This window comes from Cnephaeus nilssonii (genome assembly GCF_951640355.1).
Source record: "Cnephaeus nilssonii genome assembly, chromosome: 5".
NCBI classification, from domain to species: Eukaryota; Metazoa; Chordata; class Mammalia; order Chiroptera; family Vespertilionidae; genus Cnephaeus; species Cnephaeus nilssonii.
The window spans coordinates 23,523,085-23,547,876 of NC_137076.1; the positions used below are offsets into that span (position 1 = coordinate 23,523,085).

Genomic DNA, 24,792 nt, shown 5'->3' on the forward strand with positions numbered 1-24,792 from the left:
TCAGTTTCCCTCCTGGATTTGACACCTATAAACTGGAGACTATGGTCCCTGTCATGTCCATAATGAGGCCACCGCAATGTGCTTTGAAGGAGAAGTTGAAAGTCACCAGGTGGTGGCATGTGTATTAATGGTGGGATCCTCAGGCAATGAGAAGTGGGAGCAGGGAGGGCCTGAAAGCTCTCGCTTTGTCCTCAGATGTGAATGAATGTACCTGGGGCAAAAACCCTGCCACAGGCCTGGCCAGTGGGGTTTAGTGGTGGAGCATCTATCCATGAACCAAGAGGTCATTGATTCAATTCCTGGTCAGGGCACATGACCAAGTTGTGGGCTCCATCCCCAGTAGGGGGTGTACAGGAAACAGCCAATCGATATTTCTATCTCTCTGTTCTTCTCTCTTCCTCTCTCCATAAAATAAAAAAATATATATATTTTTAGAAAACACACACAGAAAAATCCCTACCACAAATCCACCCAATGCAACAACACCTCGGGCAGCTATAAGTGCTGCTGCCACCCTGGCTGGAAGCCAGTTTCTGCGTCCCCCAATGGCCCAGACAACACCATCTGTGAAGGTTCGGAGTTCAGATCCCATAAATGAACCACATCTTCTTTACTTGGCTGAGCCATCTGAAAGGAAGCTGCCATAGGCGCTTTGGCAGAGAAGGGGCAGCACTTCCAGCAATGGTGTGTGCCCAGGACAGGCAGTGAGGAGAGGGGACCTGGGCCGGGCAGGACTGAGCTTCGGATTTTGTTCTAATAAGGGCAGGACTGCAGTTATGGGCGCAGCAGTGCCACAGCCCACAGCCCACAGCCTCAACACATGGGAGCTCTCAAAGTGGCAGCCTCCCTGGTTAGAAGTCCATCACAGGTCCTCCCCCAGTCCATCCTGCCCCACAGTGGGGGACACAGCTTTGGGATGGCACTTGTACACACACAGTCCTGCCCTCTCCACCTTGCAAGGGCGCTCTGAGCTTATGGTGCTTTTACAGTGGAAATGTCACCACAACTTCGTATATGTCAGGCTAGGTGGGTTTTAGGCAGGGTTTAATAGAGTATCCTGAATGTAATTTGAGAGAACGGGCAGGAGCGTTGCATGCAGGGAGTGGAGGGAGGGCCTGACACTGTCTCTGGTTTGTCCTCAGATGTGAATGAATGCACCTCGGAGCAAAAACCCTGCCACAAAACCACCCAATGCCTCAACAAAGTGGGCAGCTATGAGTGCCACTGCCGCCCTGGCTGGAAGCCGGTTCCTGGGTCCCCCAATGGCCCAAACAACACCGTTTGTGAAGGTTCGGAGTTCAGACCCCATAAATGAACCACATCTTCTTTACTTGGCTGAGCCACCTTAAAGGAAGCTGCCATAGGCGCTTTGGCAGAGAAGGGGCAGCACTTTCAGAAACGCTGTGTGCCCAGGGCAGGCAGTGAGGAGAGGGACCTTGGCGGGGCAGGGCTGAGCATCAGATTCTGTTCTAATAAGGGCAGGAGTGCAGCTCTGGGTGCAGCGGTGCCACAGCCCACAGCCCACAGCCTCACATGTGGGAGCTCTCAGTGTGACAATCTCCCTGCTTAGAAGTCCATCACAGGTCCTCCCCAGTCCATCCTGCCCCACAGGTGGGGGCACAGCTTTGGGATGACACTTGCACACACACAGCCCTGCCCTGTCCACCTTGCAGGGGCGCTCTGAGCTTATGGTGCTTTTACAGTGGAAAATGTCACCACAAGTTTGTATCCTGTCAGGCTAGGTCCTGATAAGCGGGGTGTAGTGGGGTGTCCTTGGTGTGAACTGCTAAGGGATTTGAGTGAAGGGACAGGAAGGATGCTACCAAGGAGTGGAGGGAGGGCCTGATGCTCTGGCTTTGTCCTCAGATGTGGATGAATGTTCCTCGGGGCAACACTCCTGCCACAAGTCGACCGAATGCCGCAACACCAAGGGCAGCTATGAGTGCCGCTGCCGCCCTGGCTGGAAGCCGGTTCCTGGGTCCCCCAATGGCCCAAACAACACCGTCTGTGAAGCAGGTTCGGAGTTCAGATCCCATTTTCCCAAAGACCCACAACTCAAGCCACCTGATCACATGTTCACGGGCAACCACACAAACCCAGCACAATGAATGCTGGGGGTGCCCTGCTTGCCAGGCTTCCATTCTTTGAGACTAAATGGGAAGAGATCTGGGGGTCCTGCGGAAGGAGCTGGGGTACCAACCGGAAGGCTCCTGGGGGACCCCGGGCAGCAGCTAATTACTAATTGGGACAAAGGTATTTAGTAGCTCACAACCTGTACCTCTGTGTGGGGCTTACCTGCTGTGTGTCAGGCCTCTGCACACTTCCCATAACCCCTGCGTCCCCCACTCAGGGATGTGCAGTCAGCAGGTGTCATCACCTCCAGCCAAGGCATGGGGAGAGGGGGACTGAACCCAAGAAGGGAGTGGGGCACAGAGAGGTGAGGGGCCCAGATTCCTGAATAAACAAAGGACTACTCAGTGTGAAAGTAGGGCCTGACCCTAGACCCTACCAACACACACACACACACACACACACACACACACACACACACACACACTCATACCCAGTGGACTGCTGTTCTGTCCCCTCCAGAGATCTCCTTCCCTGCCTGGACCCCGCCCCCTGGAATCAAGAGCCAGGTGAGTGACTCCAGCTGGGACCAAAAGGCAAGGTCCCTCTACTCAGTTCACCATCCATCCATTTCCCTAAGCTCTCCCATCCATGCATGAGGCCCTCTAAGGCCTCATCTCCTCTTTCCCCAGAGTCTCTCTCGCTTCTTTGAAAGAGTCCAGGACTTGGGCAGGGACTTTAAGTCTGCCTCGGCCCAGGACACCATCCAGGTAAGGACAGGACCCAGGTGAGGCAAGTGAAGGTATCCCATAGAGACCCGAGGACGCCTTGGTCTGGAAGGAGACCAACCCCAACACAATGGCATCCTGCTCTGATGCCCTACTCTCTCAGGGTGGGTGGGAAGAGCAGACCAAGTATTTGTACTCACTGTTAGACCCATGTACACCTACTAACACCTTTCCTCTTGTCCTGGCCACTGAGCTTGTATTGTCCTTGGTAATCATGACCAGGAGTTGACCTCTGACTGGCGGATTGCAGTAGCAAAGACCCGGGGAATTCCATTCAGTACCATCTTTATCCCCACATAAATAGGCTCTAGGGTCTGTTCTCAGAAGCTGAGGGGGCCAGGTCTTCCTGAAGCTTTTCTTCTGCAAGATCCACTGGTTCTGTGTCCCCATGCCCCAAGGACATCATACAGGAGGTGGATAATCTGCTGGAGACCTCGGGGGACCTGAATACCCTTCCTCGTTCAGAGCAGCACTGTGTGGCTGCTAACCTGCTCACTAGCCAGGAACACGTCCTGAGAGAGCTGAGCAAGGCCTTGCCCAATGGGCCACTGACCTTCAGGACAGCTGCAGGAACAGGCAAGTAACCCTGCCTGCCCACAGGCTCTGCTCTGCCTGCTCATTCCTCTCCCATCATACTAGAGCTGAGTGATCACACTTGTACCTCCCTGTTACTCTTATAAATATCTATATATAATATAAAGAGGTAATATGCAAATTTGATCAGGATGCCATAATGGATCATGACTGTACCATTAGCATATTAGCTCTTTATCAGCTCCTATGTGTGCCACGGGGCATTGCTCCAGAGACGAGGCATTGCTCAGAAGACGGGGTTGAAGCAGGCAGGTGCCAGGAGAAGGCGGGACCAGCCTGAGGCAACTCGAGGGTGGGTAGCACCATGGGAGAAGGCAGAAGGGAGAAGGTGAAAAGGCCGGTGCCATTGGAGAATGCAGAAGGGAAAGGGTGAGAAAGCTGGGGTGTGCAGGAGAAGCAGAAGGGGAAAGTGAAAAGGCTGGTGCTGAGAAAGAAGGGAGAAGGTGAGAAGGCTGGTGCCGTGCATGAGAAGGCAGAAGTTAGGCAGGGTGATCAGGCCAGGAAGGGAGAGCAGATAGGCAGTTAAGGGGGATCAGGCCAGGATGGGAGAGCAGATAGGCAGTTAAGGGGATCAGGCCTGGAGGGGAGAGCATATAGGCAGTTAGCGGGATCGGGCCAGGAGGGGAGAGCAGTTAGGGACATCAGGCAGGCAGGCAGGTGAGCAGTTAGGAGCCAGTGGTTCCAGATTACTGGAGGGATCCCAGATTGGAGAGGGTGCAGGCCAGGCTGAGGGACCCGCCCCCTGCTCCCCTCGTGCACAAATTTTGTGCACCGGGTCTCTAGTATTAAGATAAAAGATCAGAAAAAAAATTATCAATACTAAATATTTTCATTGTAATATTAATTATCAACAAATGAAATCCTATATAATAAAAGGCTAATATGCAAATAGACCGAACTGCAGAACAACCAGTCGCTATGATACTCACTGACCACCAGGGAGCAGACGCTCAATGCAGGAGCATCCCCCCTGGTGGTCACTGCACTCCCACAGGGGGAGTGCCACTCAGCCAGAAGCCAGGCTTACGGCTGGGGAGCACTATGACTGCCAGCTTAGCCATCAGTCAGATATCCACCCAAGGGCTCCTGGACTGTGAGAGGGCACAGGCCAGGGCTGAGGGAACCACCCCCCTACAGTGCACCAATTTTCATGCACTGGACCTCTATTAATTATACAAAATAATCCTATATAATAAAAGACTAATATGCTAAGTGTCCAATCATTCATTTGACAGCTATGACACACACTGACCACTAGGGGCAGATGCTCCAACCAGTAGGTTAGCTTGCTGTTGGGGTCTGGCTGATCGGGACTGGGTGAGATGGGCCAGACATGTCCTGGAGCCCTCCCGCAGTCCCTCCCAGGCCAGCCTACCTCTTGCGTCTCTTCCCAGTCCTGATCGAGCACTCGGCGTGACCTGCACCCTCTCACAATCCGGGACCCCTCGGGGGGATGTCAGAGAGCCAGTTTCGGCCTGATCCCCACAGGCCAGACCGAGGGACCCCACCAGTGCACAAATCTGTGCACCAGGCCTCTAGTTTAAGATAAAATAGAAATGGCTTTAAAAAAACAAATTATTAAATTTGGAGGGATACAATTTAATATTATCTGATATTTAAGTGATTTGTTTTATTGAGGTAAATTTCACATAACATAAAATTCACTATTTTAATCAGAGTGTACAATTCAGTGACATTTCATACATTCACAGAGTTGTACACCTATCACCTCTATTTATTTTTAATATGTTTTTGTTAATTTCAGAGAGAGGGAGAGGGAGAGAGAAATAGAAATATCAGTGATGAGGGAGAGCCTCAGTCCCACTGCGTCACAGCAGGTCGACTGGCTGTCCAGCGGGAGCCAGCCAGTGAAAATGTTGGCAGTGGGATAGGTGCTACCCACCTAGCAACCCCCAATTGAAGAACACAGTCTAGGCAGTCCACCTGCTACCGAGAACACTGACCACCTCCTGAAACGTTTGGAGCCTCCAGGTTTGAGCTGTTTGGACCCACCGAACAGCTATGAACCCGAGAACACCACGCTGGTCCCCAAGTAACTCAAGAATGTGGATCCAGAGGAGCTCTACACTCCCTCACAAAAAGGAGAGAGATAATTACATAACCAGACATCCGGAGAAAAGAGATCATGGGGAGACAAAGAAACAGCCTGCATATGAAAGAAAAGCAGGCATCACCAGAAAAGGCAGTAAACGAAATGGAGGCAAGCAACCTGTCAGAGAAAGAATTCAGAGAAATAGTCATAAGGTGGATGAAAAAATGGAAGACAAATTCAACAAGATGTGAAAGAACCAAGAGGAAATGAAGAAGAACCAAGAAGAAATGAAAAATGACATTGCTGCTGTAAAGAACTCAATAGAAAGCATCAAGAGTAGAATAGAAGAAGCAGAGGACCACATCAATGAGCTAGAAGACAAGGTGGGAAAAAATACCCAAATAGAGCAGCTTCTAGAAAAAATAAAATAAAAGCAGGAGGAGAGCCTAAGGGAATTTTGGGACAACACAAAACAAAACAACATCTACATAATAGGGGTGCTAGAAGGAGAGGAAACTGAGCAAGGAATAGAAAACCTGTTTGAAGAAATAATGACAGAAAACTTCCCTGATATAGTGAAGAAAAAACCTACACAAATCCAAGAAGCCCACAGAGTCCCAAGCAAAATGAATCCCAAAAGACTGACTCTAAGGCATATTATAATTAAATTGGCAAACACCAACAAAATAAGAATCTTAAAAGTGGCCAGAGAGAGACAGAAAGTTACCGACAAAGGATCCCCCATAAGACGCTACTGACGGAGAAACCAAGATGGCGGCAAAGGTAAACACCTAAACTGCCGCCTAGCACAACAATTGCAAAACTACAACTAAAAGACAAAACGTCTATCACCCAGAACCACGGGAAAGCTGGCTGAGTGGAAGTTCTACAACTAGAAGGAAAGAGGAAAGAGCACAAGCGCTGAAAAGCTGAGGTATGGAGACACGCCAATCGGGATGGCTGCGGGTGACTGGGCGCACTGTTTTTTTTCAACCAGAAGGGAGACAAGCTCCCGATTACTCTGAAATTCAATTTCTAGGGAGACCCGGGGGACCCAAACTCCTACGGGGAGAAGCTGGACTGTCTGCCATCGGGTCGGAAAGTGAGGGCGGCTTTCTTGCAGAGGTGCGCCCAGCAATCATTTTTTACTGCGCTAGAGCACGGGATGCGGGGACTTGGAAACGCGGAAAGGCAGAGACGGCTGACTTGCAGCCATTGCTGTTTGCCACGCCCTAGCCTAGTGACGCCCTGAGACCCCGCCTGCACAACCTACAAACACACCCAAGCTCTGCGCAGCGGCTTTTGCATATAAATGGCCTGCCCTGTGGAAGCTTAACCAAATAAACTGGAGCTCCAGTCAGACAGCTCCAAAACCTCCAAACCCCAAGCAAAGAGGAGAAAACTGTAGTTCTTGCTGTAGCTCCTGCTGGGTGGCCTCAGACAGTAGCTGGCCTGCACCCCATTGGAGATCCAGAAGCTGGTGTATCTAGTGGTCGGTGTGAGACAACACCAGATTTCAACTATTCTCATAAGGGACACATTCAAGAGGCAGACTCAATGAGCACCAAAGCCCCACTGGAACAAATCCTGCCCCATAAATGTGTCTCCAGCACAGCAATTCTTCCATTATAGACACAGCGGGTCCTCACAGCCAATTGGCCTGGAGGTCAATTCCTCCCAGTGATACCAACAGCAATCCAGGCTTAACTACACCAAGGCTGTACACACAGTCCACAAAGGGGTGCACCAAGAGTGTCCACCTCAGGTAACTGGGAAGCTGACCCATTGAACCATATAGGACAGTGATGGGCAACCTTTTGAGCTTGGTGTGTCAAACTTCGCTAAAAAACTGAGCATAACTCGGGTAGTGTGTCACTTTGAGGAAAAAACTAACCAAGACTCTAGTCACAAATGTTTCATCCTCAGGAGCAGCAAATGTTTCATCCTCGGCATGCAGCCGCGTGTCATCAGAAATGGCTACGCGTGACAGTGCTGACACGCGTGTCATAGGTTCGCAATCACTGATATAGGACACCTAGCACACAAAGCCACCCTACCAACTCAGGGAAGTAGCGAAAATGAGGGGACAAGGAAACAGATCCCAAACTAAAGAAATGGAGGAAAACAAACGACTGGATATAGAGTTCAAAACCACGGTTGTATGGTTTTTCAAGAATTTCCTAGAAAATGCCGATAAATTTAACGAGACCCTCGAGGATATGAAAAAGGACCAACTAGAAATTAAACATACACTGACTGAAATAAAAAATATTATACAGAGATCCAATAGCAGACTAGAGGAACGCAAGAATCAAGTCAAAGATTTGGAATACAAAGAGGTAAAGGACACTCCTCCGGAGAAGAAAGAAGAGAAGAGAATCCAGAAAGTTAAAGATAGTTTAAGAAGCCTCTGGGACAACTTCAAGCATACCAACATCAGAATTATGGGAGTGCCAGAAGAAGAGAAAGAGCAAGATACTGAAAAGCTATTTAAAGAAATAATGACTGAAAACTTCCCCCACCTGGTGAAAGAAATAGACTTTCAAGTCCAGAAAGCACACAGAACCCCAAACAAAAGGAATCCAAAGAGGACCACACCAAGACATATCATAATTAAAATGTGAAGGGCAAAAGATAAAGAGAGAATCTTACAAGCAGCAAGAGAAAAACAGTTACCTACAAGGGAGCACCCATACGATTATCAGCTGATTTCTCAACAGAAACCATGCAGGCCAGACAATAGTGGCAAGAAATATTCAAAGTGATGAATAGCAAGAACCTACAACCAAGATTACTCTACCCAGCAAAGTTATCATTCAGAATTGAAGGGCAGATAAAGAAATTCACAGATAAGAAAAAGCTAAAGGAGTTCATCACCACCAAACCAGTATTACATGAAATGCTGAAAGGTATTCTTTAAGAAGAGGAAGAAGAAAAAGGTAAAGATAAAAATTATGAACAACAAATACATATCTATCAACAAGTGAATCTAAAAATCAAGTGAATTAAAAATCTGAGGAACAGAATAAACTGGTGAATATAATAGAATCAGGGGCATAGAATGGGAGTGGATTGATAATTCTCAGGGGGAAAGGGGTGTCTGTGTGGGGGGTACAGGAAGAGACTGGACAAAAATTGTACACCTATAGATGAGGACAGTGGAGGGGAGGTACGGGCAGAGGGTGGAGTGGGAACCAGGTGGAGGGGAGCTATGGGGGGGAAAAAGTAGAAACAATTGTAATAATCTGAACAATAAAGATTTATTAAATTAAAAAAAAAAAGACGCGACTGATTTCTCAACAGAAACACATCAGGCCAGAAGAGAATGGAATGAAATATACAAAGTCATGAAAAGGAAAAGTCTGAATCCAAGAATACTGTACCCAGCAAGGCTATTAATCAAAATTGAAGATGAAATCAGGAGCTTCATAGACAAAAAAGGACTAAGGGAGTTTATTACCACAAAATCAGCAATGCAAGAAATGCTAAAGGGTCTGCTATAAAAAAAAAAAAAAAGAAAAGAAAAGAAATAGGAAGCAAAGAAGGAACACAGGGGTAAAGAATAAAAATGGTGACAAACAAGTACCTATCAATAATAACTTTAAATGTAAATGGATTAAATGCCCCAATCAAAATACATAGGGTAACGGATTGGATAAGAAAACATGACCCATATATCTGCTGTCTACAAGAAACCCACCTCAGAAAAAAAGATGCACACAGACTGAGGGTGAAGGGATGGAAAAAGGTTTTTCAGGCAAATGGAAATGAAAAAAGAAGCTGAGGTAGCAATACTTATATCTGATAAATTACATCACAAACTGAAGGACATAAAAAGAGATAAGGAAGGCCACTTCATAGTACTAAAGGGAGCAATCCAACAAGAAGAAATAACTCTGGTAAATACATATATACCCAATACAGGAGCACGCAAATACATAAAAAAACTCCTGGAGGATATCAAGGGAGAGATTGACAGCAATACAATCATAGTAGGAGACTTTAATACCACACTATCACCATTGGACAAAGCCTCTAAACAAAAAATCAGCAAAGAAACATCAATCCTAAATGACTCACTAGACCAGATGGAATTAATTGACATCTTCAGAACATTTCACCCCAAAGACACAGAATATACATTCTTCTCAAGTGCACATGGGTCATTTTCAAAGATAGACCATATATTGGGTCACAGGCAAAGTCTCTTCAAATTCAAGAAGATAGAAATCATATCAAGCATCGTCTCAGTTCACAGAGGCATAAAACTGGAAGTCAACTACAATAATAACAATCCCAAAAAATCAAACACAAGGAGACTAAATAGCATGCTATTAAACAATGACTAGGTTACCAGAGAGATCAAAGAAGAAATTTTAAAAAATCATGGCAACAAACAACAATGAAAACATAACAATCCAAAATCTATGGGATATAGCGAAAGCAGTCTTGGGAGGGAAGTTCAAATCTCTACAAGACTCCTGCAAAAAACAAAATACAATGATAATAAATTACCTAACCCTACAACTCAAAGAATTGGAAAGATACCAACAAGAAAAGCTCAGTGTAAGCAGAAGGAGGAAAATAATAAAGATCAGAGCAGCGATAAACGACCTAGAGACAAAAAATAATAATAATAATACAAAAAAATCAACAAAACCAAGAGCTGGTTCTTTGAAAGGATAAACAAGATTGATGGACCTCTAGCCAGGCTCACCAAGAAGCAAAGAGAGAGGACCCAAATAAACAAATCAGAAATGAAAGAGGAGAAATAACAACAGACCCCACCAAAATACAAAGGATTGTTAAAAAATACTATGAACAACTCTATTCCAACAAACTGGACAACCTGGAGGAAATGGACATATTCCTAGAAAAATGCAACCTTCCAAAACTCAATCAGGAAGAATCTAAACAGCTCAATAGGCCAATAACTATGGAAGAAATTGAAGCAGTCATCAAAAAGCTTCCAGCAAACAAAAACCTGGGGCCAGTCAGCTTCACAGGGGAGTTTTACCAAACATTCAAAGAAGAACTAAAACCTATCCTCCTCAGACTATTCCAAAAAATTCAAGAGGAAGGAACACTTCCAAGTTCTTTCTATGAAGCCAGCATCACCCTAATACCAAAACCAGATAAAGACAACATAATGAAAGAGAATTACAGACCAATATCCCTCAAGAACATAGATGCCAAAATACTCAACAAAATTCTAGCAAATTGGATCCAGCAGTACATCAGAAAGATTATACACCATGACCACGTAGGATTTATCCCAGGGATGCAAGGATAGTACAATACCTGCAAATCAATAAACGTGATACATCACATAAACAAATTGAGAGATAAAAATCACATAGTCATATCAATTGATGCAGAAAAAGTATTTGATAAACTCCAACACCCTTTCTTGATAAAAACTCTCAGCAAGGTGGGGCTAGAAGGATCATACATCAACATAATAAAAACCATATATGATAAATCCACAGCCAACTTCATATTCAATGGGCAAAAACTGAAACCATTTCCCCTAAGAACAGGAGCAAGACAGGGATGTCCACTATCACCACTCCTGTTCGACATAGTACTCGAAGTATTAGCCATTGCAATTAGACAAGAAGAAGAAATAAAAGCCATCCAAATTGGAAAAGAAGTAAAGCTGTCCTTATTTGCAGGTTGCATGATATTGTACATAAAAAAACTGAAAGACTCCATCAAAAAACTATTAGACTTAATAAATAAATTCGGAATGTAGCAGGATACAAAATGAGTGCCAAGAAATCTATGGCATTTCTACACATCAATAGTGAACATACATAAAGAGAGACTAAAAAAGCAATCCCATTTACCATTGCACCAAAAAATTTAAGATACCTAGAAATAAACTTAACTAATGAGGTAAAAGACCTATACATGGAAAACTACAGGACACTGAAAAAAGAGATAAAGGTAGACGTAATCAGATAGAAGAACATACTGTGTTCATGGATTGGTAGAATCAACATCATTAAAATGTCCATACTACCCAAAGCAATCTATAAACTCAATGCACTTCCCCATTAAAATACCGATGGCATATTTTACAGACCTAGAAAGAACTCTCCAAAAATTCATCTGCAGTAATAAAAGACCCCGAATAGCCACAGCAATCCTGAGAAAGAAGAACAAAGTAGATGGGATCTCAATACCAGATTTCAAGCTGTATTTACAAAGCCACTGTTCTCACTCAGCCTGGTACTGGCACTAGACCAATGGAATAGAATAGTGAACCCAGATATCGACCCAAACCACTATGCTCAATTAATATTTGACAAAGGAGGCATGAACATTCAATGGAGTCAAGACAGTCTCTTCAATAAATGGTGTTGGGAAAATTGGACAGATACATGCAAAAAAATGAAACTAGATCACCAACTTATACCATACACAAAAATACACTCAAAATGGATAAAGGACTTAAACATAAGATGGGAAACCATAAAAATACTAGAGGAATCCACAGGCAGAGAAATATCAGACATATGCCGAAGCAATTTCTTCACGGATACCGCTCCTAGGGCAATGGAAACTAAGGAGAAAATAAACAAATGGTACTACATCAAAATAAAAAGCTTTTGCACAGCAAAAGAAACCATCAACAAAACAACAAGAAAGCCCACTGTATGGGAGTACATATTTGCAAATGTTATCGTTGATAAAGGTTTAATCTCCAACATCTACAGGGAACTTATAAACTTAATAAAAGGAAGATAAATGATCCAATAAAAAAAAATGGGCAATGGACCTAAATATATACTTTTCGAAAGAAGACAGAAGGAAGGCCAAGAGACACATGAAAACATGCTCAAAGTCACTAATTATCCGAGAGATGCAAATCAAAATGACAATGAGGTACCATCTCACACCTGTCAGAATGGCAATCATCAACAAATCAAAAAACAACACGTGCTGGTGAGGATGCGGAGAAAAAGGAACACGCGTGCACTGCTGGTGGGAATGCAGACTGGTGCAGCCACTGTGGAGAACAATATGACATTTCCTCAAAAAACTAAAAATTGAACTCCCATTTGACCCAGTCATCCCACTTCTAGGAATATATCCTAAGGAATCGAAACACTAATCAGAAAGGATATATGCACCCCTATGTTCATAGCAGCACAATTCACCATAGCTAAGATTTGGAAACAACCTAAATGACCATCAGCAGATGAGTGGATTAGAAATCTATGGTACATCTACACAATGGAATACTATGCTGCTATAAAAAAGAAGGAATTCTTACCATTTGCAGAAGCATGGATGAACCTGGAGAGCATTATGTTAAGTGAAATATGCCAGGCAATGACAGAAAAATACCATATGATCTCAATCATTTATGGAAAATAAAGAACATTATAACCTGATGAACAAAAAGATAGATACAGAGGCAGTAAAGCACCGAACAGACTGTCAAATTACAGTGGGAAGGCTGGGGAGTGTTGGGGAGGGGGAGAAAGGGATCAACCAAAGGACTTGTATGAATTCATATAAGCACAACCAATGGACACAAGACACTGGGGGCATGGGATGAGGGCATGTGACAGAGGGTAGGGGAGGCTGGGGAAAGATCAATGGGGGGAAAAAAAGATATATGTACTACTATATGTAATGCTTTAAACAATAAAAAAAATAAAAATAAATATCAATGATGAGATAAACCAAAAAACCTATATATGTATACTAATGACCCGGTGCACAAAATTCGTGCACATTAAAAGGGGATTAATTAGAGGAAATCCTATCTAATAAAGAGGGAATATGCTACTTGACCATCATGCCCTCACAAAGATGGTGGCACCCACAGCCAATAAGGAGGGAATATGCTAATTGTTGCCACATCCTCAAAGATGGCAGTGCCCACAGCCACAAGATGGCGGCGCCCAGTCCCCTCAGCCCCCCTAGGGCAGAAGGTGAGCGGCATGGCCGGGCCTGCCCCCAGGCGGGTCTGGCAGCTCCACGCACCTGCCTCTAGAGTCCCCCAGTCCCTTCAGCCCCCAGCCACCCAGGGCCAGCCCGAGGTGCAGGCAAGCCTTGGATGTCAGCTGCCCAGCCAACGCTGGAGGTGCAATCAAGCCTCAGATGGCAGCTGCCCACATGCCTAGGGCCAGCCCGAGGCGCAGGCAAGCCTCGGATGTCGGTTGCCCAGCTGCCCAGGGCCGCCCAAGACTCAGGTAACCAGGGCTGGCTGAGGCTTGCGCTACTGGCAGTGGCACCAGCAGAGGTGTGATGGGGACGTCGCCTTCCCCTGATCACTGGGTCGCTTCCGGCCCCTGAGGGCTCCCATCCTGTGAAAGGGGGCAAGCTGGCCTGAAGAACCCCACCCCTCTAGTGCATGAATTTTCATGCACTGGGCCTCTAGTAGTTTAATATTGCTATTTGCCCTTTCTCTATAATAGAAGTGTCAGAGATGAAAGAAAATTAGTAAAATGTATATGAAAACCTTCCTCCTGTCAGAGTCTGGGGCACACCCGGCCAGGCCACCCACCCCCCCATTGGGCTAGATCCAGACCTGGCCAGTCCCACCCTTGTCAAGCCCTGCCAGGCAGGGGGCATAACCTCAGGTTCCCCCAGCCCAGACCCGGCGGTGGGGGGGGGGGAGGGGGGGAGGGAATGCCTTGAGGTCCTCCATCAAGCCCCACCAGGTGGGGGACACGGCCTGAGATCTCCTGTCAAGCCCCACTGGGTGGGGAGCAGGGCCTGAGGTCCCCCGTCAAGCCCTGCCAGGTTGGGGGACACAGCCTCAGGTCCCCCAGCCCAGCACTGGGAGGGGGTCACAGCCTCAGGTCCCCCGTCAAGCCTTCCTGGTGGGGGCATGACCTGAGTTCCCCCAACCCAGCACTGGGGGTGCACCTTGAGGCCCCCTGTCAAGCCCTGCTGGGTGGGGTCACGGCCTGAGGTCCCCTGTCAAGCCCAGCCAGGCAAGGGGGCACAGCCTCAGGTCCCCTGGCCTGGTGCTGGGGCAGGGGGAGCAGCCTGAGATCCCCTAGTCCAGCACCAGGATGGGAAGCACACCTTGAGGTCCCCTGTCAAGCCCCGCTGGGCGGGGGGCGTGGCCTCAGGTCCCCTGGCCTGGCACTGTGGTGGGGGGTGTGGCCTGAGGTACCCCAGCCTGATGCCAGGGCGGAGGCACTGCCTGAGGTCCCCTGTCAAGCCCTGCCAGGTGGGGGAGGGCATAGCCTCAGGTCCCTGCTGATTGCTCATTAAGGCTCCTTATGGGAACTTGGCCTCAGCTGTGGGTGCAGCCATCTTTGTGATGGAATGATGGTCAATTAGCATATTCCCTCTTTATTAGATAGGATGCATAGCCCATGGACATGGGCAATAGGGTAGTGAAAACCGAGGGGTGGGGGTAAGGGCTGGGAAGAGAAGAATAAAGGAGGGGAAATGGAAGATATCTGTAATACTATCAATCATAAAATATATATTTTTTTTTAAAAAGTGGCTACCTCCTGCATGTCCCCAACTGGGGATTGAGCCAGAAAACTGGGCATGTGCCCTGATCCAGAATCTAACTGTGACCTCCTGGTTTATGGGTTGATGCTCAAACACTGAGCCACACTAGCCAGGCCATCACCTCTATTTCTAAAGTTTTTTTTATCACCCCAGAAGTGAACACTGTACCCACTAAACTGTTACTTCTCATCCCCCTACCCCCCAGCCCTGGGAAAGCATTTATCTGTTTCTGCCTCTATGAATTAGCCAATTCTGTACATTTCATATAAATAGAATCACACAATACATGACCTTATAGTCTAGCTTCTTTCACCTAGCATACTGTTTTCAAGGTCATCCACATAGTAGCATATATCATATGGTTGAATACTATTCCATTGCATGCATACACCACCTTTTGTTTATCCATTCATCCATTTATGGACATTGGATTGTTGCCACCCTTTGACTATTGTGAATAGAGTTACTATGATATTGGTGTGCAAGTTGTTTGAATAACTGTTTCAGTTCTTTGGGTCCATATGTAGGAGTGGAATTGCTGAGTGATATGCTAATTATATGTCCAACATTTAGGAATCACCAAACTATTTTTCCAAAATGGCTACACCATTATACATATACTCCATACCCTCAGCAAGGTGCAAGGGTGCAAATCTTCACAACCTCAGCAAAATGTGTTACTTCCATTTTATTTTGGTTTTATTAAAACCTTTCTAGTGTGTCAGATGACATCTCATTAAAGTTTTGATTTGCATTTCCCTAATGACCAGTGATGTTTAATATCTTTTCATGGGATTATTGAACATTTGTGTATCTTTTTTTGAGAAATGTCTGTTCAAGTCTTTTGTCTATTTTTTAATTGGGTTGTTTGGCTTTTTGTTGTTTAGTTTTAAGTGTTTTTTTATATATTTGCTAGTAGACCCTTCTGAGACATGTGAGTTGCTAATATGTTTTTCCATCCAATAGATTCTTTGCACTTTCTTCATAGTCTTTTTACGTTAATAAATAGGTGCATTAAATTTTGATAAAGCCCATTTTATTCATTTTTTTTCTTTTCTTGTTTGTACATTGTGTGGCATATCTAAGAATTGGTTGCCAAACCCAAGGCCATGAAGATTTACTCCTGTGTTTTCTACTAACTGTTCTATTTTTATTTTATTTTTAACTTTTTATTGATTTTTCTAGAGAGAGAGGAAGGAAGAAGAATAGAGAGAGAGAAACATTATTGATTGGCTGCCTCCTGCACTCATACACCACAGGGAATTGAGCCTGCAACCTAGGCATGTGCCCTGATTGGGCATTGATCCAGGGGGTTTCTTGATTCCTGGGTCAATGCTCAACTGCTGAGCTACATGAGCCGGGTCTAACTGTTTTATTTTTAGCTCTTAAATGTAGGTCTTTGATGCCTTTTACCTAGTTTTTGTGTATTTTGTGAGGTATGGGTCCATCTTCCATTTTTTGCTTGTGCATAACCTATTCTTTCCTTCATTGAACCATATTGCTGAAAATTATTTGACATAAATAAATGGGTTTATTCTAGACTCTCAATTTTATTTTGTTGATTTATATGTCTACTCATGTGGCAGTACCATACTGCTCTGATTACTGTATAAGTTTTGAAATCAGGAAGTTTGAGTTCTCCAACTTTGTTTTTCATATTCAATATTGTTAGGGTATTGGGGCCTCTTGCAATACCATATGAATTTTAGGATGAGCTTTTCCATTTTTGCAAAAAAGAAATGCTGTTGGAATATTGTGAGTATTGCATTGAATCTGTAGATAACTTTTGAGAATATTGCCCTGATTAAAATGTTGTCTTTTAATTCATAATCACAGGATACTTTTCAATTTATTTAGGGTTTTTAAATTTCTTTAGCAATTTTATACTTTCCAGTGGACAAGCCATGAGCCTTCTTCGGTAAAGTTATTCCTGATATTTTGTTGAACATTTTTGTATCTATATTCATAAGAGTTAATGACCTATAGTTTTGTTTTCTTTTTATGTCTTTTTCTGGTTTTGTTTTTAGAGTAATTGTGGCCTCATAAAATTACTTAGTTTTCTTTTTCATTCTATTTTTTAGGAGTTTACAAGAATTTGTGTCAATTCTTCCTTAAATGGTTAGTCGAATTCAGGTCTCCACTTTTATTTTGGAATGTTTTTTTTTTAACATATTTTATCGTTTTCAGACAGGAAGGTCAAGAAGAGAGAGAGAAAAACATTAATGATGAGAAAAAAATCATTGATAGGCTGCCTCCTGCATGCCCCCTACTGGGGATCTAGCAACCTGGGCATGTGCCCTTGACTGAAATAGAACCTGGGACTCTTAGTCTGCAGGCTGACGTTCTACCCACTGAGTCAAACCAGCTAGGGCAATTTTAGAAAGTTTTAATTATGAATTCAATCTCCTTACTTGTGACAGGTTTGTTCAGACTCCAGTTCTTCAGTTACTTTTATAGTTCATGGCTTTGTAGGAATTTGTTTATTTCATTCAGGTTATATAATTTGTTGTTGAATAATTGCTCATAATTTCTCATATCCTTTGTAAATTCAGATGATTGGTATATATATATATATATATATATATATATATATATATATATATAATTATTATGTATACAAAATATGTGTATTATTATAATATATACTAGAGGCCCAGTGCACAAAATTCTTGCATGGGTAGGGTCCCTAGGAGGCCGGCGATCAGGGCCAATCAGGGATTTCCAGCTGGCAGCCAAGGCCTCCCTCCCCGGCTGCTGGCTGCTGACCAGGACCTCCCTTCATTCAGCACTGCCCTGGTGGTCATTGCATGTAATAGCAAGCGATCGGTCTCCCAGTTGAACTCCCGCGGGGACAATTTGCATAATATATATATATATATATATATATATATATATATATATATATATATATATATATAGCATTATTTAGTATACTTATAACGTATTACAGATAACATTTGGTATATAGTGTAACATAATATATACATATAAGTGGTATTATAGCTACAACTGCAGGCACAGTTACTAATCTAACTCCCTTATGTAACTTCCACAACTCATAGAACTATCCCTGGAGGTGAAGGAGCAAGGAGACAAGAATGTCACCCTGAGAATTAATCAGGCAACGATGCTGGTGAACTGGGATGTGGTGCAGGACTCACGTGGCTCAGGTAATGACTGATATGGAGAGAAGGTCAATGAGGCTTCACAGTGGAACAAGACACCCAAGGATGTAACAAACAGAGAATTAAATATTAAAAGGAAGTATGGGCTGTGGTGGGTTAAAGGAGAAAATGCATCCAAGAAGGAAGGGGGCCTTTGGGACACCACAAGATGTCAACCTTGTCCTTGTCTGTAGGCCCTTCTGCGGTGGGCCTTGTCTCCTCTCCAGGGATGGGCAAGTTGCTGGTTGGGGCCCCACTGGTCCTGGAAACTAAGGAGCAGTCAGTTCTGCATGAGACACACAAGGGCCTGTTGCAGGAACGCTCCCCTGTCCTGCTCTCAGATGTCACGTCCGCCTTTGTGAGCAATAAGGACACTCAGAACCTCAGCTCCCCAGTCACCTTTGTCTTCAACCACGTGAGTGCTGGCGAAACGGGCCTGTGGGTGTGCAAGAGACCTGAGTCCTGGACACAATCTTGGGGTTCAGAGACTCTCCCATGGGTGCATCTTCTCCCCAGGAAAGCCCATCACAAGCAGGATTTGGATCAGCATTTCTGAGCACCAGAACCACCAACTCACACCTTGTCCTGTTCCTACAGTTAGTGACCCCGGGGCCAAGACAGAAGGTGTTCTGTGTCTTCTGGGAGCCTGGCCAGAATGGAAGTGGTCATTGGTCCACCAAAGGCTGCTGGAGGGTGGGCACCGGAGATGCCAGCACCACCTGCCAATGCACCCACCTCAGCAGCTTTGCCGTCCTCATGGCCCACTATGATGTGCAGGTGAGAGCCTTGAGAAGGGACTTTGTTCAATGTCTATTGTTATGTAATAAATTCCCATGCATGTTGCACCTAAAAAAACAACAACATAATTTATTATTCTGGAATTTATGTAGGTCAACAAATAAACATGGTGCAGCTGTATTGTCCAGTCAGGGTCATACACAAGCCTCTCATCTGAGGATTTCTGTCCTCTGGTTGCTGGCAGAATTCAGTTTCTTATGGTTGTAGGACTGAGGTTTTACACTTTTGTTAGCTGGCAGCAGGGGTCACATTCAACTACTAGGGCCTACCTGCATTCCTTCTTATGTGGCCCTCTCTCAGGCCCTTTCACAATGTGTCTATGCTCTTATCTGGAGGCCAGAAGCAGAAGCTCCCTCACATCGAGCTACTCTCCAGCCCTGGCCAATGTTCTCAGTGGTTAGACAATCATCCCATGCACTGAAGGGTTGCGGATTCGATTCCAGTACGTTGTTTAATTTCCACATATTTGTGGGTTTCTTTACTTCCTTTTTGCAGTTGATATATATAGAGAGAGGCCCGGTGCACAAAATTCGTGCATGGGTTGTGTGTCCCTCAGCCCAGCCTGCACCCTCTTCAATCTGAGACCCCTCGAGGGATGTCCGACTGCCAGTTTAGGCCCAACCCAGGTAGGATTGGGCCTAAACTGGCAGTCGGACATCTCTCTCACAATCCAGGACTGCTGGCTCCTAACTGCTCACCTGCCTGCCTTCCTGATTGCCCCTAACCGCTTTTGCCTGCCAGCCTGATCACCCCCTAACCACTCCCCTGCCAGCATGATTGATGCCTAACTGCTTCCCTGCCAGCCTGTTTGCCCCTAACTGCTCTCCCCTGTAGGCCTGGTCACCCCTAACTGCCCTCCCCTGCAGACCTGGTCACCCCTAACTGCCCTCCCCTGCAGGCCTGGTCCCCCCCAACTGCTCTCCCCTGCAGGCCTGGGTCCCCACCAAATGCCCTTCCCTGCAGGCCCAGTCACCCCCAACTTCCCTCCTCTGCCGGCCTGGTCACCCCTAACTGCCCTCCCCTGCAGGCTTGATCGCCCCCAACTGCCCTCCCTTGCAGGCCTGGTCCCTCCCAATTACCCTCCCCTGCTGGCCATCTTGTGGTGGCCATCTTGTGTCCACATGGGGGCAGCCATCTTGTGAGTTGGAGTGATGGTCAATTTGCATATTACTCTTTTATTAGATAGGATATATTATTGATTTCAGAGAGGAAGGAAAAGGGAGAGATAGATAGAAACATAAATGATAAGAGAGAGAGAGACTCATGGATCGTCTATCTCCTGTGTGCTCCCACTGGAAATCAAGCCTGCTACCCAGGCATGTGTCCTAACTGGGAATCCAACCCTGACCTCCTAGTTCATAGGTCGATACTCAACCATGGAGGCATGCTGGCCTGGCTTTGCAATTGCTTTCTAATTTTAAGGCATCGTGGTCAGAGAATATGCTTGGTATAATTCAATCTTCTTGAATTTGTTAATGCTAGTTTTGTGACCCAACATATGGTCTGTCCTTGAGAATGTTCCATGAGCACTGTAGAAGAATGTATAATCTCATGTCTTGGGATGAAAAGTTCTGTAAATGTCAACTATATCCATTTGATCTAGTGTTTCATTTAAGGCTGATATTTCTTTATTGATCTTGTGTTTGGTTGATCTGTCTAGAGCTGTCAATGGAGTATTAAGGTCCTGAACTATGATTATGTTTATCTATTTCTCCCTTTAATTCTATGATTAGTTGTTTTATATATTTCGGTGCTCCTTGATTGGGTGCTTATATATTAAGAAGTGTTATGTTTTCTTGATGTAGTGTACCCTTTATCATTTTAAAGTGGCTATCTTTGTATCTTGCTATCTTTGTTATTTTGAAATCTATTTTGTCAGATATATGTATGACTATACCTGCTTTTCTTTGGATGTTTTTTGCTTGGAGAATCATTTTCCACCCATTTTCTTTGAATCTACCTTTGTCTTTGCAGCTTAGATGTGTCTCTTGCAGCATTTGGTTGGCTTTTGTTTTTTTATCCATTCTGCTGCTCTGTGCCTCTTTACAGGTGGATTCAGACCATTTACATTTAGGGTAATTATCTATGTATAAGGATTTTCTATAGCCATTTGTCTTTTATTTTCTGGTGGCTCTGTGCCTCCATTGGTTCTTTTCCTTTTTGTTTCTGTCTGTTGTTTTTGTTTGGTGATATTCCATACTTCTTCCCTTTGTTTCCTCTTTTTTTTTAACTATGTGTCCTGGTTTGGGGATTTTTGTGTGTGGTTACCATTAGGTTTATAAAAAAAAATTTTGCTTATATACACTAGCCTTTTTTTTAGTGCATCTGATCTTCATTCTCCTTTGCCAGTTCAGTCCTTTGCCCCCTTTCCTTTATGGTTTTGTTGTCACAAATTATCCCTGTTTATGCTGTAAGTTTTTGGTGATCTTACTCGTAGAGTTGTGACTTTTTGATCTTTGTTTCAGATAGAATAACCCTCTTGAGTATTTCCTGCAATGGAGGTTTTCTCATGAAAAAAAAAACACACACACAAAAAAAAAACAACCTTATCTTTGATATGTCTGGGAACATAAAGTACTCATTTTGTTCATTTATGAGAAATAAAATATTGAAAGGATAATTTTGCTGGATATATTATTCGTGGCTGGTAATTTTTCTCTTTCAGATGTTTGAGTATTTGGTTCCACTCTCTTCTGGCTTGTAGAGTTTCTGTTGAGAGCTCAGATGAAATTCTGATGGGTATTCCTTTGTAGGTCACTGGCTGCTTTGAGAATTTTTCTTTGTTGTTAATCCTTGACACTTCAATACCAAGTGCCTCTTTGGATTGAGGTAACTAGGAATTTTGTTTACTTTTTTGATTCGAGGATCTAGTTCATTCTATAGGTTTGGAAAGTTCTTATCCACTATTTGTTTGAGTAGACTCACCATTCCATGCTTCCTCTCCTCCTCCTCCAGAATACCTATAATTCTAATATTGCTTTTTCTGATTGAGTCAGATAGTTCTCATAGAGCTCTTTCATTTTTCTTTATGCTCAAGTCTCTCTCTTCTCCCCCTGCACCATTTCTAGATTCCTATCTTCAATATCATGAATTCTTTCCTCCATTTGGTTGGCTCTGTTTTCTATGCTCAGTGGTTCACTCTTAATCTCTTTAATTGCATGCTTCATTTCTAGGATTTCTGATTGGTTCTTTTTTAAAGTTTCAGTCTGTTTGGTAAAGTACTCATTTTGTTCATTGATTTGTTTTCTGAGTACATTAAATTGCCTGTCTATATTTTCTCTCATCTCATTGAGTACTTTCAGAACTGCAATCTTGAAATCTCTGTCATTTATATCACACTAGAGGCCTGGTGCACAAAACGCGTGAGCGGGTGTGGTCCCTAGGCCGGCCACACCCCACATCTGGGGGGCGGGGCCGGCTGGGGCGAGGGGCCGCCAGCTATTTGCAGACCAGCCACGCCACCAATCGGGGTGGGGGTCCCCGCTGTGGGGTGGGTCCAGCCGGGGCACGGGGCCGCTGGCAGTTTGCAGGCTGCGGTTGTTCTGGTCTCTGGTCATTGTGCTCATTCCATCATTTCGGTTGCTGGGCTTTTATTATATAGGATATTTCCATGTGTTCCAGCTTGCTTTCTAGAGATTTTACATTTTCTTTCTGGTCATCCTCATTACTTCCCTTGTTCATGGTATTTACTGTCCTCCTTTGCTTACACATTTATCTCTGAAGAGGTCTCTCTAATATTTTCCAGTAGATGGTGCTGAATTGCAAGATTGTTTTACCTCTGTGATCTCCCAGTCTTGAACCACTGCAGCTTCTGTAAGACAGTACAGTTATGCTGCTTGGGGATGGGGTTTGTTTTGCCCTTACCATAATGGTAACCCCTCCTGGGATGTCACAGAGGGAAATGGCGGTTTTCCTGCAAGAGCTCTTAGTTTACAGATAGTATGCTCCTGTACCCAACTCCAAGGGCAAAGGGAGGTGAGTTTTGGGAATCCAAGTGGCGTCAGGGCTCTGTGGTTTTGTTTCTTTGTATGAAACACCACCACCAGCTGTACAGTGGGGAGCCACATGGCAGAACCATATGCTCTGTCAGGCATCTACTGACTCAGACACTCCCTCACAGCTCACATGGCTGGGCTGCATTCCCAGGACTCCCCCAGCCCCTGCAGCTCTCTGTTCCTCCTGGCCAAAGGAAGCACCTACTACCGCCAGCTTTTCCCCTCTCCCAGCCAGCCAGGGGCTGCATTGGCAGGTCCTCCCTTCTCACTCCCCATTTATTCCCGGTTGCCTACTTTTAGATGTTTCAATGTGCGTGTCTCTTAGGCATGCATCTGTGTTGAGCAGGGGTTTGTATGTTGAATCATAGTTGGTTAACTTCTTGAAATTTCAGAGGCAGAGGACAAGGGCCTCTCTCATGCTGCCATTACTCTGATGTCACTTGCGTTTATTCTTTGTCCCTCTTTTTTTACTCACATAGTGTTATTTTTCACGGCTGTGCATTTTGTGTTTTTATTTATTATCTCTGAAAGATTATTCTATTCCAATCGATAAAAAGACACTCCATTCTTTTCATTTCCAGCACATTTCATTGTATGCGTGTGCTGTAAATTATATATCAAATCTTCTCATAGTGGGAATTTTGTTTCATGATCATTTCCTACTACAAATAAAGTTATAATTATTTATACACAATGTATAGTTTTCCTGTTTGAGTATCTAGTTAGTATGCATACTATGTCAAATTTTTTTCATGGTACAGTGAAAAGTTTATTTCCCCTGGTGACTTAAGAACTCAAATAAGAATGTGCTAACTACTTGATAACACCCCAATTATTTGGCCTCTGCAAAGCTAAGGGTGACTCACACTTGCATGCATGCACACTGACACCTAAAGACACAGCTCCAAGATTCACAGGTAGACTTACCTCCAAATCTGTTAAATATGTCAATGTCATTCTTGTGGTATTTCCTCAGGTGATGCTTACAAAACAGAAGATCTAAAGTATACTTAAGTGTTTTAACCTGACTTCTGTTACATGAAGAAAGTGGTGATCTTCATCAGTATTTTTAAATGAGAAAATCAAGCATTTTTCTCAACACTTATGATAGTCAAGGACATTGAAAATACTTCCCTATTCCAAATATGGAATACTGATATGTCTCTAAATTGCACTGCTCATCTCTTAAAAAAGAAAAAAAAAAAGATATGGGTATTGCATAACAGGATCTCTTCATCCTTAATACTGTGTTTTAAGGCAAGAAGCATATACAAAAAGGCAGAAGAGTGAATTGTTTAGGTGAAAGCATAAAATAAAATATTACCTTTAGCTGGGTTTACTTTTATCCCTAACCTATATTGGTAGAGATTTCCATATTTTAGCGTATAGAGGTCACACATGTGAACACTCCTACCAGTATTACCTGAAGCTGTATGATTCCTCACACTCTCACAACAAGGTCATTATCAAAGTTTTGGTTCTTTATCCATCCGAGAGATAAATATAACATATATTGTTATATTAGGAAATTTGTATGTCTTTCATTCTGAATGGAATGGAATATCTTCATTTAAGAGATCTATATTTCTGTTTCTGGAAACAAGTTGTTCACCTTTTGGTCCATTTTCTATTGGCCTGTTGACACATTTCTTATGGATCTAGGAGCTCTTTATGTGGTAGAGGAATTAGTTTATTTCCTTACATCAAAGATGCTCAAAACCTGGTACGTGTCAATCACCTGGAGAGCTTGCTATTTATTTGCAAACATTTACTTAGAAAATAATGTCAATCTTGCAGATTTATTGCAATAATAAAAATAGTGTAAATAATACCGTATT

At 44.1% G+C, this 24,792-nt stretch overlaps 1 protein-coding gene across 1 annotated transcript in view; it reads left to right on the top strand.

The window, feature by feature from the left end:
* The window catches only part of LOC307100543 (adhesion G protein-coupled receptor E2-like), a gene marked incomplete at its 3' end in the record, with an annotated part of 72,396 nt that overhangs the window by 7,692 nt on the left and 39,912 nt on the right, over positions 1 to 24,792 (top strand). Inside the window, exons 5-11 of the mRNA XM_079773010.1 lie at positions 1,867 to 2,016; positions 2,593 to 2,639; positions 2,763 to 2,840; positions 3,257 to 3,434; positions 18,060 to 18,167; positions 18,356 to 18,576; positions 18,759 to 18,938. Of these exons, the coding sequence (XP_079629136.1) occupies positions 1,867 to 2,016; positions 2,593 to 2,639; positions 2,763 to 2,840; positions 3,257 to 3,434; positions 18,060 to 18,167; positions 18,356 to 18,576; positions 18,759 to 18,938 (962 nt within the window). The remainder of the gene's footprint in view (positions 1 to 1,866; positions 2,017 to 2,592; positions 2,640 to 2,762; positions 2,841 to 3,256; positions 3,435 to 18,059; positions 18,168 to 18,355; positions 18,577 to 18,758; positions 18,939 to 24,792) is intronic.